The sequence below is a fragment of the Lepidothrix coronata genome, unplaced genomic scaffold (genome assembly GCF_001604755.1).
Source record: "Lepidothrix coronata isolate B3197 unplaced genomic scaffold, Lepidothrix_coronata-1.0 Scaffold152, whole genome shotgun sequence".
NCBI classification, from domain to species: Eukaryota; Metazoa; Chordata; class Aves; order Passeriformes; family Pipridae; genus Lepidothrix; species Lepidothrix coronata.
Window position 1 is genome coordinate 805346 of NW_016690332.1, and position 18647 is coordinate 823992.

At 41.7% G+C, this 18647-nt stretch overlaps 1 protein-coding gene and 1 long non-coding RNA gene across 3 annotated transcripts in view; both read left to right on the top strand.

The window, feature by feature from the left end:
- Positions 1 to 4014: 4014 nt before the first annotated feature.
- The window catches only part of GMDS (GDP-mannose 4,6-dehydratase), a 418974-nt gene continuing 404341 nt past the window's right edge, over positions 4015 to 18647 (top strand). For both annotated transcript variants that reach the window (XR_001877006.1, XM_017828779.1), the window contains exon 1: positions 4015 to 4131. Coding sequence is in view for 1 of the 2 variants with exons in the window: in XM_017828779.1 (XP_017684268.1) it covers positions 4015 to 4131 (117 nt within the window). In the remaining variant the exon portion in view is untranslated. The remainder of the gene's footprint in view (positions 4132 to 18647) is intronic.
- LOC108504133 lies at positions 7056 to 11625 on the top strand. The gene is made up of 5 exons (XR_001877007.1): positions 7056 to 7257; positions 8530 to 8601; positions 10224 to 10277; positions 10512 to 10579; positions 11442 to 11625. It is a non-coding gene; the product is annotated as an uncharacterized LOC108504133 (long non-coding RNA).

The following is an 18647-nucleotide window of genomic DNA, read 5'->3' on the forward strand; positions in this document are numbered from 1 at the left end:
ACATCTGCACTTTCACATTGTAATGGATCTCCCCTGGACTCACCCTTCCCTCCTTTTCCACATCCTTTCCTCACCTCCCTAGATCTGTGAAGTCAATGAATACAACTACTTTCTGTCATTACTTTAAAGCAACAAAGTAGAAAAAGAAACTATTTCTATAGCGCCTTATTCTGAGCCTACCAGTCCCCTCGCTCGCCTGCCTATATAAACTAAAAGCTCCTCAGAAAGGAAAGTGCACTCAGATACACTACCTGTCCTCCCCTGGCTCCCTTTCTGCAGTCCCCAAACCACCCATGGTGGTGTTTTGAACAACCTCTAGATGCCACCACGGACTTCACAGCTGGGGACAGGATCCAAAGTATTCTCTAGCTGCAGGTAAGCAAAGTGCCATGTATTCTGGTCAGTGCTCTTCTGTGATCCCTGGACACTGCTCTAGTGGAGTTCACAGCCGTATGACGTGGAAGTTGCTTAAACTGTCGGATGTGGATCATTCAGAAGAATCTCAGAAAAAACAAAAATAATCACTTTTCCCCTTTGTTGCACTGAGTGATGTGGAGAAAGAGGGCTCCACTTGATTCAATGACAACTTCTAACTCCTGTACAGAACAGGATACAGTCTTATTACGTCAACTTTTACTGCAGTTATAGTATGAATTATACTATTATTGTAATAAATTAGGGATACCTTTGTCCCACAGTGAATAAAACCAGCATTTTAAATCAACTATTTCTACCTCTGAAGTTAAAGTAAGGTTACTTATTTCCTGAAAGCACTTAGAATCGATTCACATGAGATTCTTAAAACACACAGTTACCTTTCCAAATTCCAAAAGCAATGTGGCCACATCCCCAATTGAACATGGAGATCATCAAGATTGCAATATATGTGGTATTCAAGTGTAATAAAGTTTCAGTGTATGTATGTTCTCCCTCGTTTTAACTTTCCCTTAACATGTAAGATGCTATTTTTTGTAATCTAATGCACTTCAGTGTACACTACACTTCTCCTCCTATTACTCCTTTCTTCCTTCCTCTCAATGACATTTATTTTCTCTCCAATTTCCCTCTTCTTGCTCGTTTTTAAAACGAGCTTAACCAGCTTGATTCAATCAATTATGCTCTCCATCCTTCTGTCTTCCCCACGATACATGTTTTTACCCACCACCAAGCAAATTTCCTAGCATTTGTCCTATCTCTTTATCACCAATTCTTGGGGTGGCAGCTTTAAAGATAATGTTACACATGCTATTCTTTTTGTCTCCTCAGACTGTGTACTTGCTGGGCATAAAATTTTTACTGGACACCCATGCTTACACAAGCATTTCCTCTTATGGGGATTCAAGGGGGCTAGAGGTGCAGATGTGCATCAGTCTGCTGTCTCCTCTTTATGTGAAGGCCTTGCCAGTTTTTTTGAGGATGGAACCAGGTCCACACAGATGTGTGAAAAAGTGATTATAGTTTGGGCAGACACAGCTCTAAGTAAGGTAGCACATGCAATGGTACAGGAGGCAGCAAGAAGTCATCAGTGCAGGCTAACGCTCAGAGTGAATATTAATCCTGGAGTCCCTGGGGGATGCTGGTCCAGTTTTCAGCTGCAATCTGACACAAATTGCTGTCAACACCAGAGCAACTTAGGTAAAATCTAGTACCTGGGCCACAAATGAGCCTTCAGTCTCTTCTGTAAATGTACATTGGAAGACTTTGGTGACAGAACAGTCTTTGTGCATTAAACTTGGAATATGCCTGTGCATGCCAGGGGCAGACCTAGAAGGATTATGGTAGCTGGCTAACAGTGTCTGCAACTACTCTGCTACTGCCAGACTTATAAACAGGACAGAAATTTAAACAAGTTTTTTTTCCTTTTCCTTTTTTTCCTCTTTTTTTCCTTTTTTCCTTTTTTATTTTCTTTAGTCAGCTGGAACCTGAACTGGGCTGCATCCTGTCTCGCTTCATCTACCTGTTTCTAGTATTAGTATTGATGAAAAATACAAGTATGAACCCTGCTAAAGTGTTCTCAGCTAAGTCTCAGCTAAAGCTGAGGTGCTTCCCTTACAAAAGTGACAGACATTGCAGAGTCTTTTGCTCTGAATCACTCGGGGGGGCACACACTAAATAGGAAGGAAAGCTACTGCTCTGACCAGGGGAAGAGCCAAAGGTGTCTGTCATATGAGAGTAAAACCATGCACAAGGTCATCATTTTTTAAAGGTGTGAACCAGCTTCCCTGCTCAGTGGAGCGCTTTTGGGAATAACAGTCAAGGAAAATGCTACATCTGAAATATAATTCTTGGGGGATATTGAACAACTGGGGTAAGAGAAATTCTGCTTGGAGAAAGTAATCAAAAAAAAGCTCTTAACTGCACATGTAGGCCCCAGGGATGTGAGCTCCTCTAGCCCAGCTTCAAGGCTTTAGGCATTATCAGCCCTACTCACTGCTTTCTTGAGCAGAGGAAGGAAGAAAGAAAGCAATATTGACTTTGCAGCACATTTAATGGACTACCAATGAAAGCTAGAAATGACAAGCTTATCTGGCCACATAAAGGACAATTTTTAAGGCTCATGCATTGCTTTACGCAGCTCAGATCTAACAGGAGAGGGAACAATATATGTAAGTAAGTAGAGAAAGGAAACTTGCTCTAACGACCTCTAATCTCAAATCCTAGGTTTTCAAATAAAGTTTTGTCCCTTATTTCTGGTAAATGGAATCCTGAAATTCTCAAAATCTGATATCCTTTTTTTTTTTTCAGTGTCATTTTAGAACTGAGAGGGTGGCATTCATATTATTTGTGCTGTCCCTCCTCTTTGAATCTGAGATTGCACACCCATAAAGCAATCACTAGTGGAATGAAATCAGTTTTCACAAGCAGTAGTCCATGTTGCCAACTTCATAAAACCGCATGTTCTTGGTTTTAGAATCAGGATGCAGATTGTAGAGAATGTACAATTGGGATGACATATTGCAACTAAGTAACTGTGACATAATACAAGTTCTCCATGGCATCACAGACAGCGAGGCTGCAAAAAGGGGATTTAAACTGAGAGCATGGGTAGTAGCGCGCAAAAAAAACCAATCACAATTTGAGAGTACAGTTCCATTTGAAAGGCACTATGCTGTCAGACTCCACATTTCTTTAAAGAAACGGGTTTTCAGTGACACTGACTAATTTTTGACCATGCACCATAGTAAGCTGTAACAATAGAAAAATTATAGTAAGACAATCGTCTGCGTATGCAGAGGCTCCATCATCCAAGCATACATTGAGAAAACTGGTGCGACAGCCTGCATGGATTAACAGCAAGCGGGCAGGCACCTTCTTCCTTGTACACACAGCAACCCGCTGCCTCGGGAAACGGGATGCTGATCCAGTATCTCAGGAGAAGAAGGCATATTTGTTACAAATCCCGTTTTTCCGGAAGCCTTTGGGCCACTTGTAACCGGCGGGAACCCGAGGAGCACCACATGTGTACCCTCCCCCCGGTGCCCTCCGCGCCGCTGGGGGCGCTGTGCCGCAGACCCGCCCGCTTCACGCGGGACCGCTCCGCCCTCCCCGACACGCGCTCAGGAAGTGTCTGCCCAGCGCCTCCTGCAAGACCCCAGGCCACGCCCACCGCCGCGCGCTCTCAACCAATCACCGCGCCCGCTTTCGGCCCCGGCGCGTCTCCCGTCCCTTTAAGGAAGTGCCGCGGCTGCTGATTGGCTGTGGGGCTGAGCCGCGCCGCGGGAGCGGTTCTTAGCGCGGGGCGCGCTCCCGGGCCGCCCCTCGAGAGCGCGCCTGCCGGGGGGCCGCACCTGCGGGCGGGGCGGGGCGGGGCGGGGCGGGTGCGCCGGCGGGAGGCGAGCGCGGAAATGCTGCGGCTGCGGCGGCCGGGGCAGCGCAGGTAGCGCCTGTGTGGCCACAGGCATCCTTCCTCCCCTCCGTGCCCGCCCCCAGCACCGCGAGCCTGACCCCGGCGGCCGCGCCTCCGCCCCGGGATACCTCTGCACCTGGGGCGTGCCCGCCGCCGCCGCCGGGAGGATGGCACAGCCGGCGGAGGAGGAGGGGGCGTGTGCCGGCGCCGCCGCGGCACCGGGAGACGACGGCGAGGAGATGAACGGCAGGAAGGTGGCTCTGATCACCGGCATCACCGGGCAGGTAACGGCGGGGGCTCCTCTCGTTCGAGTGCCCTCCCGGCGGCGCAGGGACAGGGGATGGGGAAGACCCGCCGTGACTGAGGCCGAGGGTTCAGCGTGGGTCTGCCCAGCGCCTTCGCTGGCTGCGGCGACCCTCGCTCCTTCCCTTCTCCCTCGCTCCCTCCTTCCCTCCCGGCCGCCTGGGGCGCATCCCCGCGGGTGCGTTTCCAGCACAGTGCCCGGTGCCCGCTTCCCCGCACAGTCCGCGCCGGTCTGGAGCTCCCCCTGACAGCCCTCAGCAGGGTCAGGGGCGGACACACCGCCCCGTGGGTAGGGCTTGTTTGCCCCCGGAGTGTGGGGTGTTCTTCAGCCGGTGTGTGCGAGGCGGGGAGGTGCAGTGCTTTTATGTCTCGGATTTGGACTGTTGTATAGTAACCTGTACCAGGATTTCCTGAGAAATCAGCTAAACCTGTACTGAGATGAAGTGTGAAGGGAGCATCACTGAGAAGGCAGCCGCACCTAGAAAAGGCAGTATAAGGAGCCAGTGTTGGGACTCTTACTCCTGATGGTCTGCAGTGGGGAAGGTAGCAGTGCAAATGTGAGGCATCCTGTCATCGGATTTGTTCCCAGCAGGCTTGTTTGGTCACCTCTCGCTTTGACACACTGGACAGCCGTGCATTTACAGTCAGTACCTCCTTTATACCCAAATCTGAATGGATGACAAAAGCATCTCCCCAGGCTACTTGTTTTTTATTCATGTATGTTCATTGCAGTTTCTAGTTTTTTTGGCTATATTACTTATAGGGATAATGATGCTTTCAGAGTCCTGGTGCTTTGAGCAGAAGGTGCAGGAGAAAGGTGACATGGAAAGAAAAAGAAATCAGTTTCCCTTGGAGCACCTTCTGCTTGGTGAAAAAAGATGTGCTGATGGTGAGTTTCAACCTGGTGAGACATGCAGGAGGGTTGATAGATGCAGTCTGTGGCTTGTGCTGCTACTTTTCCAACAGGTAGCTTAGATGGTTGGATTGTTTGTGCACACATTGCCCTATGTTTGCTGGCAAGTGGGTGCTAAATGAAAGTTGTCCTGGACACACTTAGTCATATTTGAGGAACACCCTATTTGCAATGTAGATACTGCACACTACCTGGAAAAGTTTGCTCTCCTTCACTTTGCTTATCTCTTGGAATGTGCTGGTACTGAATGACTTCTGCTTGAAGGGTGCATGTCCTGTGATTGGTATAACCTGTTAAGTAAGTAATGTATAGTTACCATTACTGCTTATTTTGGAATCCCAGTGGAACAGGATTTTTCCTTTATGGCTTGCATTTAATCAGTGACAGCTTCATACATGGAAGAACTTCTTCCCCTTCACCTGTGACTTGTCCTGGTATGCTTGCAGATCCACTGTGAGGTGCTCGTGTGGGCTGTTTAGAAGTCCATGAGCATTGTGAAAAAAATACGTGTCAAAATGAAGATGTTGCTCTTTCACTCTGAGACGATGTTAGTCAGTGCTTACTCTCTCTCACTGCTTTTTTTTTCTCTCTTTTTGGTAGTAGAAGAGTCATTGGGACTCTTATGAGGGAGTAAATCCAGAGGCAATACAGTGTCATAGCAGTTTTCATCTGTTATCTAAGAGAACCTGCACTATGCTTTGAACATTCACCCACTGTTTGTGTTTCACCTCATTATACCTGTTCTCAGGTGTTCTTGCCACACTTTTTGGTGCACTTTTCCCATGGGTTAGCAGCTGTGTGCCAATAGCGGTGCTGAGGAAAGCCCTCCAAGCACCTCTCTGACAAGATTGTAACTGAGAAGAGGAAAAACTAATGATCTCTGTATACTAACTCTTTTGCTTGATGTTTATTTTTAGCAAGAGCACAGTCAGAGCTTTCCCAAGGACTACTTTGGTGCTGTGTGAAAAGTCTTCCAGGTTGTTGACAGAAGTACATTTCTCTTCATCAAAGGTAGTAAGTTAGAGGCCTGTAGCTACAATGCCGTGATTCTTTCACTACTGTGTTCTCTATGTTACTTTCTCTATTTTCAAAGCAGCTCTTCCTTCTCAGCTTAACCTTTGCAAGGCATATTATTTAGAATTGGAATGTGTGGAGACCCAGAGCTAATAAAGGCCTGGGATACGTGAAAGTTAGTGAGAGAGGTGGGCTTCCTTAGTGAGGACTGTGCCAACTCTTGGCTTAAGATGAAAGTTTTATGTAGAGTGTGGCCTCTTCTGGGGTTCTGTAGTTCTCCATAATTTTGAGATCTGCTGCCAGGAATTCTAGTCCCTCTTTTCTTAGATGAACTTTAAAGAAAGTAACCATAGTACTTGTTCCTTACCATCTTTCACTCCCTTTCTTTATTTTTACGCAATAGCTTTTGTTTTATTTGGAGAGGCCTCACCCAGAAATGGGACACTTGGATTTTGTTTATCTGAGAACAGGCAGACTTGCATGTCCCCCTCCCTGGAGAAAATCCTAGTGCCATATGTTTTCAAAGTTAATTACCATGTGTAAAATGTAAAAATATGCTGAAGTGGAAGCTAGAGCTCAGGCTTTGTCTTTCCCAGGCAGTTACTTCAACTATGGGGCTAAAGAGACTTGGTTTGTTTTACATTCTTCCTTGAAAGCGGTGCTCTTTCAAGGTGGGAGATAAAAGGTTTAGATCTCTTCAGACTGAAGATGATATAGAACAGAATCAGGTGGTGAACTCCCCTTACTTAAACTGAACCCTTTCTGCTACTGCAAAAGGTGAGCTGGCACAGTTGTGTTGTATAAGGAACCTGCTTTTGTTTATGTGTGGCTAGTGTACTCTGAGAATATTTGCTGAACTAAGGCCCTGTGGTGGCCTGGTACCAAGGATAGGTGGGAGGTAAGTACTGAGCTAACAGCACCATGACAATTTTAGGCAAATGTGCAGTAGTGCTTTTGTTCTTAGAGCACTCTTGGGCCAAGGAAGGTGCTGCTTGGCAGGAACTGTAGCAGCCCTTCCTGGGTTAAGATGATGCCACAGGAAGCTTTATCGTAGTGTTGAAATCAGACAACTCATTATTTTTCAGAACATCTGTATAGCCATGACCATGTGGACTGTCCATCTTTTCTACTGACAAAAGATGGAATTTTCTTTCTATGATGGAGAAAGAGTTGAGCTCAGGTAGGGTTATGTTTTGATAATGGGGAAATTGACTGACGATGCAGCTTTTAACTGAAACATAACAGGGAGATGTGGTACAACTGTGACTTCTGATTAATGGACTTTTAATGGGATTCATAAGATCTTACAGCGTGCCAGAAGAGGATGGGCTGTCTGCACAGTTCCCCTGTATAGTGAGTGACTGGAGATATGTGCTGTTTGCCTGCTTACTGCACCAGTTAACAAAACCAGTTCTGGTGACTTGCTTTTCTTCTAGATACAATATGTTAAAAGGACAGGTATCTGCAAGGGCAAATGTGTTACTGATAGGAAAGTGAGTTTGTGACCTTTGGCCACATAAAAGGAAGAGTTTGCAGTATGCATGGTGAAGCCACAAAGGAAAGCAAATTTCTTAATTGTATGGTCAGGACTCAAACACCATTCTGGCTACAAGGGCTGAACCTTGGTTTCTGTGAAATCAAAGCAGATGTATGAACCTCAACAAATCCTGCATTCGCCTGTGGAGTTACAGGGAAATCGGTATCATTCTACCACTTGCATTACTGATAAGAGACTCTAAGCACATAGGCAGTGGTGTTATATACTCCTTTTGCAGTATTGAGATTTCCCTTATCTTCTTTCTCACACCACAGCAGTGGGATGAACCACACTTTTTTTTTTTTCTTTTTAAATAACTTCCAGAGTGAGCCAGTTGCTGTGGTTAGATGGATGAAACATTTCTGAAGTGTCATGTAGGTATTGGTCTGCTGGCAGACTACTTGTGAATAATGCGTAGTACCTTTTTCTTCATTTAAAGAAAAGTATTTCAAATAAAACAGGCCTGTTGTGTGTATTAAAGCAAAACAAAACAAACCTCAAATGTGACTCTTACCGAAAGAGTGCTTTCACAATGCAATATAGATGTGCTGGACTTTTCAAACCTTGGTACCTTGAAGAATTATTCTGTAAAAATGGGCATTTTGGAATACCAGTATTACTAACAATGTAATTCTAGATATGCAAATATGGCTTGTCTCTTATTTCTGGAAGCCACTAAAGCAGTACTTTTTGACAGCATTGTTTTCTAGACATTGTGACTAAATGTCTGTTAAAGTTGCATTTAAATATCTCTTTAGAATGTCTGATTGCACTGCAATCAGTCTGATTGACTTTCTAAAAACTGATGGTTGTAGAAGCATTTAGATATTTGACTTCTTGGAGAAACACCAAGAAATAATCTGTCTGAGCCTAATGATGAGGTTATATGTTGATGTTTTTATTTTCCCCACTCAGTTCCTGGATTATGAGCAGTAAATGTCTATGTCGTCTCTGATTCTGTCCTGATTTACTTGGAGAGACAGGAAGGTAAGAGTTTGTAGACTGAGATAATGCAACAGGCACTTGCAAAGCTCAGTTCTGAATGAAGAAATGCATTAGAGCTCAGTGCCAGTATATGCCCAGAGGCTATTGCAAATTGTAGATAAAGAAAGCAGTTGCATTTCTGCCTTGTGAGAGTTCTTACTGTAGCTGCATTAGAACCAGCTTCTGCTCCCTTGCCTGCAGTTCTGTCAAATAAAACTTCATTTTGGCAAAACTTAAGGTAGCAACCTCAGAACGTTCAACCAAACCCTAAGATAGTGTAAAATACAACTGATAGAAGAGTGTACATGAAGAAATATAAGAACATTCTTTTCAATTGGGTGATGTAGGTAAAGCTTGGGGTCTGCCTCTGTCTTTCTGGTATCAGAAGTTCGGTTGCTTACAGCCTTTGCTATTCCTGTAACACACCAAACCCCTATATATGTGCACTGCGAGTTTGAGGCAGGTGTTACAGTTCACAGTTTGAAAAAGGTTAACTGTATCAAAAGAGAGGGGAAAGATACTGAGGAAGCAAGATTTGCGGTTGTGAATTAAGGTTAAATTGTTTTGTTTTGTTTTTTTTTAAATTTGGCTGTTGAGATGAAACCAGACTCCATGGGGCTAAGTACTGATAATAAGAGAACATTACTTATTTCTTAGTATTAAAAAAAAAAGAAACAAATAGGTGATATGGAGTGTGGCTGTAAAACTCTTTAATACATTGTGGCTAAAATAAATTTGTTTCTTGGAGAAGAGTTGTAAAGGAAACAGTTTAAACTTTTTTGAAAGCTTCTTTCAGTATTGTGATCAAGTGGTAAGGTGGGAATCTGTGTCACTGGGGAATGTGTGTATACCTGAAAAACAGATGCAGAGAAACATTATAGCCTTTTGTGCCAGAGACAGGACATTGGTTTGCCCGGTGAAGGATAAAATTGAAAGGATTGCTTTTCTGCATAGAAATAGGAGGACAATTTTTGCTGACACTGACTAAACCTAAATATTAGCATTGCTGCCTTTTATTAAAACAAATAGCCTTCTGGCTAAGGCTAAATATTAGTATTGTTGCCTTTCCATTTAAACAAATATTGTCTTAATTGAAACCAGGTACTGTATCTCAGTTTGTCTCTGAGTAGCCAGGAGTTGTCTTGAGTGAGAATTTCAGGTGTGTTGAACATCCTTATCATAGTTTGAGGATACAGAGATTTATGAACACTTAACTTGGTCACAAACTGAACTACAAAAAACTTCATTTAAACTTGAGAGGGTATGTATTGTTTGGGGTTGGGTTTTTTTGATTGTGTTGTTGTAAATGACGGGGGAGACCAAGCACTGGAAGAAACTGCCTGGAGAAGTTGAGTATCTGTCCCTGGAGGTATCCAAAACTAAACTGGACATGGCCCTAAGCAATCTGCACTAGTTGACCCTGTCTTGAGCTGGGTGATCCACAGAGGTCCCTTTCAACGTAAACTTGTATGATTCTGCATTTCTTCCACAGTATTGGAAGTTGAACACCTGCAGTTTGTGACAAGATGGCATAAGTGGCTTTTTGAAAACTTTGCAACAAATGAATAGTGGCTCTGAAACCTAAGCTTGCCTAAAACATAATTCCAGGTCTTTTCCTTTTACAGGATAGAAATAAGAAGTGTTGCTGTTGACTTTTATCCAAAACTCTTGAGGAAAAGGTATTTCGTTGAAAAGTGATATAACAAATACTGAAATGGGAGACTAGAATATTACCTGAAAACAGAGGTCCTATTTGCAGAAAGATGCCTGAGTTTTGGTTGCCTTGGCTCCCTTTTGAAGAGAGGAGGGCTACCAGATAGTCTAATTCAACTAGTGCATTAATAGCAATCTATAAATACATGGTTCAATGCCTTACTCTTTCATATATGTTTTATACTCTACAACATTTGCAGACTGATGGGACTTTTGTCTTCTCTGAGAACTGGGAGTCTGGGACTTTGGCTGGTCTGTGCCTGCCCAGGTGAGCCCAGCTGTATTCCGTTGCCTTTCAGAACTGTGCAGTTATTGTTGGCGTTTGAACGTAAGTAAGCTAGAAGATATTAATGATAAAAAGTATCACTGATACAGGATTAGTTCATGTGTGTCTTGATGTATTAACTTCCGTCTTTGTACAGCTTTGCTCAGTGTTTGTGACTGCCAATTAAGTCTATTCTTTAGCTGTATACTAGAGAGGGACGTTCTGGTAGCCTGGCTCAGCTAGCAGGCTTTTAACTCAAAGACCAGTGCAGTCAATCTGATTCCTTTGTGTTTGAACACAATATATACAGGATATGGATCAAAAAACATTGTGAACAGCAAGGGAATTATAAGGTACTGTATACTATGATGTGTACCTGCTGTGAAAGTAGATAAAATAGTGAAAATATTTCAGGAAAAATAAAATATTAAAGTTCACGTTAATGGTGTTAAGATACGAAAGAGATAGACACATGGTAACCAAACTGGTTTTGGGAAGATGACTTCCTTCAAGCAACATTTCTTATGAAAGTTTCTAATGCTGTGGATAGGGGCGCTATTGCTGCTGCTGCCCAGGCTGACAAGAAGAACAGAATATCCTATTGCTAGCAGCATGCTTCTTGCTTAGTCTTTATCTATTGTTTTTGTGTTTTTTTTTAATTTAATGAAGATTGGTGACTGTTGGCATAGGCAGAACCTGTATTTCTTTTTTTCCTAAAGTTTTAAAGAGCTGAAGCATTGTCTTCTCTGTGTATGTACAGCCAACCCAATCTGAATAGAGAACTCCTGTAAAAATCTCTTCCCTATGACTTCATCTTCTCCCACTAACTTTTTGTCTTTTTTCCCCCTCTGATTGTCTCTTTCAGATCATTTTGACTGTTGAGCTTTCTGCACAAGGGAGCCAGTTTCTTAGAAAATAGATAGCTATGCAGAAGGGCAAGGAAAATGGAGTGCTTGATCCTGCTGATGGCCTATGTGAGAGATACTGTGAAGGTTCTACTCTGATCCCTATAAATAATAAATAAAATGTTGAATAAAAGGCTTTTCAGTGCATTTGTGATCATCCTAGTGGTGCTTCCTGTTGCCGTCACCTCATGTCTTTGAGGAGTGCCAAGGCTGAGTTTCTTTGCACTTACCTATACTTTAATTTAGTTTGGGGGGCAGGGGGTACTTTCTCTCTCTTGGCAATTTCTAGCAACTTTATCCCAAGTTCTTGAGAGTTCTGGGTCTGGAGTAGCATCCTGATTAAGTAACTGTTCTTACAAACTTGTCAGCTCAGTTTCTCCTACACTGTTGCAGCACAACTCAGGTTTATTTTGGAAAGCATGGTTTCCTTGAAGCACTGAGTGAATAATGGCACAAGAGCAGGTCGTCAGCGTGGTAGATGTCCAATTTTCTCTTTGACGGGTATATGCTCTCTCTTGCTCTAAATCTCTTGCTACTTTGGTTGCTTTTTGGTCAAGTGAGCAAAATAAAAGTTTTTTTTCTTTATTATTTTTGCTACCTCCTGCCTCTTTCATATGAGTCCACTGATTTTTTTTATTTTCCCCCCAGAACCTCAGCTGAGGAATTCCTTTGGATCATATGTATATGAATTGGGGGATGCAGTTAAGTCCGAAACTTTCAGTTAAGCAAAACTGTAGAAGGTGAGGTGAAAGAGTGGAATTCTCTCCTGTTGCCTGTTATTATTACTGGAAAGTCCTTATAGCTTGTTCCTTTCTGGGTGTGCACAGGCTTTGCAATCTAAATCCACAATGAACCTTTTGTAAAGCCTGCCAAACAAGTTGATGTAAACTAGCTTATCTTGTATCACCCATGCTTTTTACATGTGGTGTTAAGCAACTGAACTTCCTCAGTGTAAATGTTGTAACAATTTTTCTTTAGTCACAAATATGCACAAAGCAGTGTACCTAAGGCGAGCTTCCTTCTTCAGGAGTATTTCCTGTTAAAGTCTCCTTTCCTCTTCTTTTTTATTATTTTTTAATGGGAAACCTGAAGTTTGATTTGTAACTGAACAGTGTCATCTGGCAGGAATCAAATTAAGTCTAACATGACGTTGATCTGGTTGCAGTTAGTTCTGTGATAACTACCATGGAGGAGCATTTGATACTGTACCCTGAAACAACACCATTTTGTTGAATAATGGTACAGCTTGCCTTGTACAGTCAAATTGGTCAGTTAGGTGTTGTGATATTGTCAGCTACTCTGTTGTGATGCTCAGAAGCACAGTGATCCAACAGGTATGTCAGCTGCAAAGTTGTACTTGCCTTGGCTGTGGAATGCCATAGATCTTGGTGTTTTGCAAAGAGTTTCCAAGTAGATAAACCAGCTAATGCTGCATTTGCCATGCTTGAACACCTTTGAAATAACAGAAAGAAAATATACTCATGCTAGAAAAATCTGGCTAACTATAAAATTTAGTAAGATATAGTCAAATTTTATGAAATGTTTCTGTAGGGCTTTCCTTTAGCTGTCATTTGACTGATTTACTGCTGCTTGGAAGTTCTTCTTAAAGGAGAATTCCTACAGCCTGTGTGGTGAATTCTAATGCAGAAGGAAAAAATTTGCCACGTTAAATGTCTGAGTGCTTTTGCTATAATGAGAAGATGCCTTGTTTCTGCTGCACATCTGATACCTGCATAGCCATTACATATGTGCCTCTTGGCTCTTGGTTATGCTGTCAGGTATCCTGTAACTATTCTTGTGTATTCATAGGCAGCTTGAGGTAACATGTCTCCGTACTGCAATGGAAGCCTTAACCCACCCAACTCCCAATTTAGAAAACAGTAAACAGTTCTTTTGTTTGTATCCTATGATGTCTGAACCCATGCCAGAAGTAGCTTGAGGATATTTACCACTTTATGAATGGAAATAAGCCCTTCCCAAGGCATATAGATTGGTATATATGTCTTGCAGAACATAAAACCGTATGTCAAGCAGGAAATACTCCTGACTGTTCCTGTTTTTATGCTTCTAGTTTGATATGCTGCAGTCCTTCCTGACTGCTACTCTAGATCTTACCTGTAAACTTCTGCTGGTGCTATTCTGGAACTGGGTAGCAATATCTGACCATTTAAGTTGCTACTTATCAAATTGCAGACACACTGTAGTGGGGTGTGATTATTTGGTCTATTTTTTTCCTAATGTTTGGTGCATGCAGACTGTTTAGGTGCATTAGCAATGGCTAGGCTTAATCAGTGATACTGGTGATGACCCATAGCTTCCCTTTAATTGAGATTTCTCTTTTGGAAAGATAAGGAACAGACACTATCTTTGGCTGTGGATCAGTGTCCTTGCCTTTTTTTAGCACTGATACCACTCTCTAAGAGCATAAACATTACTGTGGAGCAGATTTGGTTTTGAAAACTGAAATTTCTGGCTACACTTTCTGGATTTCATACAACTAAATAATTGTGGTTTTGATGTCAGTGTAATTCTTTCCATGATTACACAGTAATAGTCTGTCAATGTATTCCTGCCAAAATTGAGCATGCTGTTTGCCTCTGAAATTAAATACTATTAAAATACTACAAAATAAACAGTATAAAAGGGACACAGAACTCTTCAGGCCTGCATGCAAAATATTATATTCTTCCACCTTTTATGTGTGTTTTTGAGGTGACTGTTGCATGGGAATGCTTAAGAAGGTACTGCTGAGAGGCTTTTTGCTGGTGCTCATTTGGCTGTTACTGGTCAAGCATTGATATGCTGAAACCCAGACCTGGTCTGTTATCAGCAGACCTTTACAGATTCTTTGCTAATGAGTAATTTTTTTCCCCTCAGTGTTCTCAATGATACCGGAAGCTGTTCCAGAATCTGGCTGGCCTTTGAAGAGCAGTGGTACTCTGTGGTTGTAGATCTGCAGGCAAAATAAAGTTGGAGAATTGTTCTTGACATGTGAGGGCGAGGAAGTTATGAAGAGTAAGAGTTAAATTTTGCTTTATGCCCTTGCTAATCCATTTTGGGAGAACAGTTATGTTTGCAGCTGATCAGAGACTGAAAACTTACAACTGTGGGGTTTTGCTTCATGTATTTGATGTTAAGGTCACCCGATATACATTAAATATTTCTATGTTCTTATTGCAGCACTTTATAATTGAATAAATAGTGCAACTGTTTCAGTCATTTTTCTGCGCTTTAAAGTGAGAAGAGGATTTTTTTTCTAATTTGAGAATTTTCTGTTATTTAAGAATAAAATAAGATCATAAGACTGACTGGATCTCCAAAATGACACTTGCTGTATTTTCATTGGTATTATCCTTGTGTTTTCGCACTCTTCTCTTTATGCTGGCTCAATATTTAGTCATGTTGTAAAAACCATCTTTGTGAAAATGCATTATTATGCTGGTGTTTTTGATTTGTGAAGTCTGGGTAGAACAAATATTTATATTGTCTGTTGCTTTGCTTGTTTAAACATGGTGAGCGATCAGACTTTTTCTTAAAATTGGAGAGTAACTCAAATGGGGAAATTCTTTATAGAGTGCAATTCAGCTCTGTCACATGCAAACTCTGTCAGTTTTAGTCATACCTCAGGATCTCACATCTGTCGCCTTGATCAGTTAAAGGGAAGTGTAACACAGACTTGGCAAACTGAAAACAAACTTAAGACTACTAAAATTTCCTAAGCAGTGATGCTGTGGTTTTGATTTTGATAAATTGAGAGAACTGTAAAATGATGGTTATTTTTAGTGAACATGAAGATGTGTAAAGCAGGAAATGAGTGTGCACATGTTTAAAATACGTTAACTGGTGGAGAAGCTGCATAACTAGTATTTGCAGTGGTTGACATACAACTTGCTCTTGACATTGGTTAAGTAGGTTGAGTTTCTCAGAATTACTTGGTGTGACTTCAAAATATGATAGTGAGCTTTCATGAATTAGTTGGATCCATTTCATTTCCTTTGTACAAGCAGGTGCTACTGGTGATGGATTCTGTCATCTTGGGTAGGAACCTTATTGCTTAGCTGTTTCAATACCTGAGAAAGCAGTCTAGGCATCTGTTTCAGTGAGTGAGAACCCTCTAGCTGATTGAGAGGCCAGGCATATTTGAGCAAATGCAAGTGCCTACCTTAGGAAGCCTAGTGCTGTGAATTGCATTGGCTATAAGCCTATCTCCTCTGCTGGGTGTGAAAGGTGCTTAGGGTGGCTACCTAATGGGGTTTATACTTCTGTTGTCCTGAGTAGCACTTCATCTTGTTATGAGGGAGCAATTTTTTAATCCAAAGCACTTTATAGGATTAACAAAGGTGATAGAGTTTGATTATTTGTATTATGTCTTGTAGTAAAAAGAGCATATGGTTCAGTACATGTGTTTATATGCAATTAAAGAAATGGGGACTGAGTACTTTTGCTGGTACTGCTCCTGTGAGGCTGCTGCTTTGGAATTGATCTGAAGAGGAACTGTGCTGCCAAATCCCTACTTGCTGTCTGAGCACCCTCTGCACAGCACTGCAGCTGCATTGTCACTGCTGTCTTCTCTGTCCCTGATCCTTTTTCTGTTTGAGGAACCAACCAGCATGTTTTGATTTTTCAGCTTGCCTGGCCTCAGTAACGTGTCTTATGTTGCTCTCTATCACGTGTGTACTGTGACTTTGATGTTAAACTATGCTTCCAGGCAAAAATGTAATGGCTTTGCTTCCAAAACTCTCTGGAGAGTTTGGTTGTTTTTTTCTATTGGTTCACTGAGACTGTGGCACTTTGGTGTAAGTTAAGGACTGTCCATCTTCCCCTTGTAAAACCTCCCTATAATTACTTACAAATGTTGGCAGCTACTGTATTGCCTCTGTGTGTTGAAGGCCAGTTCATAGCTGTGGATGGTAAGAAAAGAGAAAGAGCAGCCAAAAATCAATTATTAAAAGAGACTCTTTTGAAGGAAGTACCAGCCCACATTCCTAATGAAGTTTTATAAGCCATTCAGTATGCTGAGTCACCAGTTTGATCCTGAGCAGTTTTTGACTTTCAGTTCTGGTGGTTTCCATGATTAATTTTTTTTTTAAATTGCTTTCACTAAGAAATAATTTGAACTTATGGGAGTGGCACTTCCTAATTATCAACTCAAATATTTTATTTTTTTTTAACCAACAGAACACCACTCAATTAGAAAATTACTCTTTACAGTTCAGATGGGACTTTTCACTTTGATTTAACTTTTTGTGTGTGTGTGTGTGTTCAGCTTTCTCTCTCACATGTTTGGGACCAAGGGAAAGAAGAAGGGGAGAGTTTATAAATCTACAGAATTTGTGAGATGCACTGCCTTTAAATCTTTCTAGTGCAACATGTTCTCCTGATTGTCTCAGTGAGGAGGCTTTGTTTTAATATGGGATAAGGGAAAAAAATGTAGGAAAGGCCAGGAGGAAAAACTACTTTTTTTCTATTTACAATAGGACTGTATTGCCTTTAGCATTATGAATGTGGAGGAAACATAGCTCATAGTTTATATATGATTGTGTGGCGGATGCAGAGTGTTAAAATTCAGTGTTTACTTGAATTATCTTACTATTGCAACTAAGAGACATTACTGCTTTTCCATACAGAGGCAGTCAAGGGTGCTAGCCTTCTAAGATAATCATAATGTTTTTGTAATTTAGACTTAATGCTAATTAGAATAAAATCCAGAGTGCTGGCAGTGTGCCTGATGCATCAAAACACAATGGGCAGAAGTTCTTTTGGGTTCTGGTTGCATTCTGTTTGTGATTTGACTCTGTTTTTTATTTAAAAGAAGATGCTATTTTATTGCAGGACCTCTTCAGTAATGCATCCCTAACATGCATTTGATTGAAATGCTGCATTTTTCCTCCTTCTTTGGGTCCTACGGAGGTCCTATGTCAGTGTAACTGGGGCTCTTAATTTTGTGTTTGCACAAGGCTAATCACTGCTTATTATTTAGTTATGAATTTCTTGCTTGAATGTCAAATGGTGCCTTTTGAAACATAAATCTGTTAAAACCGTTCTGTTTTTAAGCAAATGGTGGCCAAGTTATGAAGATCTATAGTTGTGAACTGTGTATTAGCAGGCAGTTTCTTTGGTATAACTTTAATTCTTGACAAGCGTATGCCAAAACAGAAAATCACACATTCTTATTTCTCAGTTTCTTGTGCTCTCCCAAGTTTCTGTCTTGCACTGTTTATCAAACTGTCTTTTAAGGTGTAGTGCTGTTTGGCAGTGATTATTTCCCAAAACAATTTGCAAATTCTAGATCTTACTTTTGGAGATTATACATGAAAATATAGTTGACTCTTGCATTTTACCCAGTGAAAACAGAAAGTATTCTCCTATGGGTGCAGGCGCAATATGCTTGCTTCTGCTGAAGGCCGTTTTTACAGTGGGGCGTTAAAGTCATGAAAATCAAACTGCTGACACAGCCTTAATTACAGTGCCACAAGTAGCACTTCTTTGTTTTTGTTTGACAGTTTCATTGGTACTATTAATAGCCGGCTCCTTACAGGTGTTCCTGTACAATAATTCTTATAAGACAACACTTGGTAAGTTTTCAAATGAATCACATTAATTCCAGAATTAATTTTTGCAGAGAGACCTTTTGACTCTTTTTCCTATTGAGGTTTTTGGTCATAAAAATCCATATGTTGAAAATGTTCATTACTTTTAATTTTTCAAGTGCAGCTCTGTGTTAGGGTGAAAAGCAGAAAGAAACTGGCTTGCCTATGACAGTGGGCAGCCTCATGCTATCTGATGTTTCTGTTGTCAATCTTCTTGGAGGAAACATGGATCTCTCTGTTACTGCTCTGCCATTGCTGCTGGGCTGGCAGGACAGTGTAGGAGCTGTAGCTCTTTGAGGGAATACCAGGTATAGCAAAACTGTGAAGAAAAGCCTGTATGCTTGTGTTTCAGATACCAGCAAGGAAAACTCAATATAGTAGTAAAGTCTTCCCTCAGTTCTTGCTGGGTGTATATAGAAATGTCTTGTGCTTTTAGCAGAGCAGATGACAGAAGACAGAGTTTCCCTTGCAGGGCTTTCTGTTGCTCCCTCTTAGGTCTGGTGTAGGTGATGGGTTTAGGAGGACAAAGGAGTGACTGTGTACAGAACGTGAATCTGGAACAGCTTAGGTGGATAT